The 2,384-nt window shown below is 50.8% G+C and overlaps 1 protein-coding gene across 1 annotated transcript in view; it reads left to right on the forward strand.

Moving 5' to 3' along the window:
• Window positions 1-2,384, forward strand: part of Lama3 (laminin subunit alpha 3) — a 220,910-nt gene that overhangs the window by 202,711 nt on the left and 15,815 nt on the right. Inside the window, exon 68 of the mRNA XM_005355767.3 lies at window positions 700-869. Coding sequence (XP_005355824.1) covers window positions 700-869 — 170 coding nt within the window. The remainder of the gene's footprint in view (window positions 1-699; window positions 870-2,384) is intronic.

The following is a 2,384-nucleotide window of genomic DNA, read 5'->3' on the forward strand; positions in this document are numbered from 1 at the left end:
CCATGATAGGATGAAGTGCTGGATCCCTGATGATCCATGATTAGATGGAGTGCTAGATCCCTGATGGTCCATGATAGGATGAAGTGCTGGATCCTTGATGGTCCATGATAGGATGGAGTGCTAGATCTCTGGTGGTCCATCATGGAATGGAGTGCTGGATCCCTGGTGGTCCATCATGGAATGGAGTGCTAGATCCCTGATTAGGTGGAGTGCTAGATCCCTGATGGTCCATGATGGGATGGAGAGCTGGATCCCTGGCGGTCCCAGATGTGGCAGTTTCCCCTAAAGAGGCTAGACTTAAATAAGACATGAGTAGCATGTATTCTCCCCAAAAATGAAATAAGAAAAAAGGAATATTTGGATTCTCCAAAGTCATGTCTTCCAGCCCTATTCATAACTTCTTGAAGGTAAAAGTCTCCGAAGCCACAGCCTCACTGAGACACTGGATGGGACTGGATGGATCTACAGGAGAGTAAAGAAGTTGTGAAGTTTCCACCTTCCCCTCTGTCTCCACATAAGTGGCACACTGGAAGGACTTTTGGCAGGGAGACCCATCAGGGATTTTTGCTAAGCTTTCTGTTTTTCTGCTGGTCTTATCACTTAGAGTCTGGAGTGAAAACTGATTGGTCCAGGCGAGCAATGCTGCCCTCCAGTTGCCGCTCCCCATTGGGTTCTCATTTTCTTTCCTCTCCCTTACAGCTGTTGCAGGATGCACCTCAGGCCTCCCCGGGGAGCATGGAGGCATGGCAAGACAGGAAGTCCTGCCTGCCACCTCTCAATACCCAGGCCACTCACAGAGCCTCCCAGTTTGGGGACAGTCCTACCAGCCACCTGCTATTCAAGCTTCCTCAGGAACTACTAAAACCCAGGTATTTCTCCTTTTTCTTTTCTTTCCCATATATATGTTCTGGTTCTATTTGGTGCCAAGTCAGAGCCATCTAATCCCGATGACACCATGCTCCTGAAGGAGGTGTCATAAGACAGGGGGTGTCGGGGCCTTCATGTGCTCTGCCCCCCACTACAGCTGGGATGGAAATGTGACTGCTGCTGCCACCGCCTCTGCTGCTCAGGGCCCACGTAATCAGCTTCGCTCTGGCTGAGAATTGACGGCATTCTAAAAATAAGGCTGCGGTCCCACCCCGAGCTAGTTATTATTTACTGATAAAGCACCTTTCTTCTCTTGCGCTCTGCATTGAAAGGGAAATCATTCTCTTAGGAGAGAACCTTGGCACAGAACGCTTCCAGACTTTCTTATGCTAACCAGATGCATTCCTGTCGGGGAGGAGGGACCGAATGAAAACACCAAGGGTGTTGGAAGGAGGAAAGCAAGGTTTGCCCTTTCCAGGTGTCTTGCAGGAAACGGGAAGGAAAGGAAGCCAAAGACCGGCTTGAACTCTTGGTTCTTAGCCTGTGCTTAATAGCTTCACACTGGCTGTGTCATGTGCCAGTTTGGCTGCTCTGTGGTACAGATGCCAAGGTGGGTCTGGAGACGCAGGTGTTTGTATAGGGAGGGGGCAGGCAGGCACAGGCTGGGAGAGTGGAGAATGGAGTGGGCTTCGCGCTACAGCACCGCCCTGAGAAAGCCATCTAGTCCTCAGGGGCCCCTGATGGGGAGAGCATCTCAGAAGGGTCAGCGATGGGCACAGTGTCTATTTTTATCACGCTTGCCATGTTCAGCAGATCCAAACACTGTGACAACTGAGGACTGTCCTGTACCTCTGTAGCAAGCCTTCGGTGTACCTTTGTGACCTTCATACACAGTGTGTCTTTTCTCTCTACTTCCTTCTGGGTCTGCCTGACATTTCAGTGAATGCTTCATCACTCTCTAGCCTCTGTCTGCTCATTGGTTAAAATGGGTTAATATTGATTTGCTGACAATGGTGACAGGTTAATACTTCAAAAGGAGACTGGCCCTTGGAAGTCCACTCAGCCATAGGATGACTCATAGATATGAGAGTCAGAATAATCCCAAGGAAAAGCCTGAGCAAGCAGTGACCCCACGGAAACTCTCAGAACTTCTCATTTGCTGAAATTCGGCTTATAGAACAGAGCAGAAAGAGGCCGGATGTCCTTTAGTTGGTTCTTCTCCTGATGATGTCATTACTTCTGGGAAGGGAGGCCCCATTGTTTAGCCCTGCTCTCTTGGCCAAACTGACCTGAATGACAACAGTCCTTCATCTTAAAGAAGTGGCATCTTCAGATGCTGCCTTGACTATCCCAGCCTCCTCAGCACCTCCTGTTCCCAGCTCCCCACAATCCAGCTCCCTCACTGGCTCCCCCACCACCTCCCACCTCAGCTCCTCCACCCCAATCCCCCACTGCAGCTCCTCCCCTGCAGCTCCCGCACTGCAGCTCCTCCCCACCACCTCCCACCCCCAGCTCCT

The sequence above is a fragment of the Microtus ochrogaster genome, chromosome 18 (genome assembly GCF_000317375.1).
Source record: "Microtus ochrogaster isolate Prairie Vole_2 chromosome 18, MicOch1.0, whole genome shotgun sequence".
NCBI lineage: Eukaryota > Metazoa > Chordata > Mammalia > Rodentia > Cricetidae > Microtus > Microtus ochrogaster.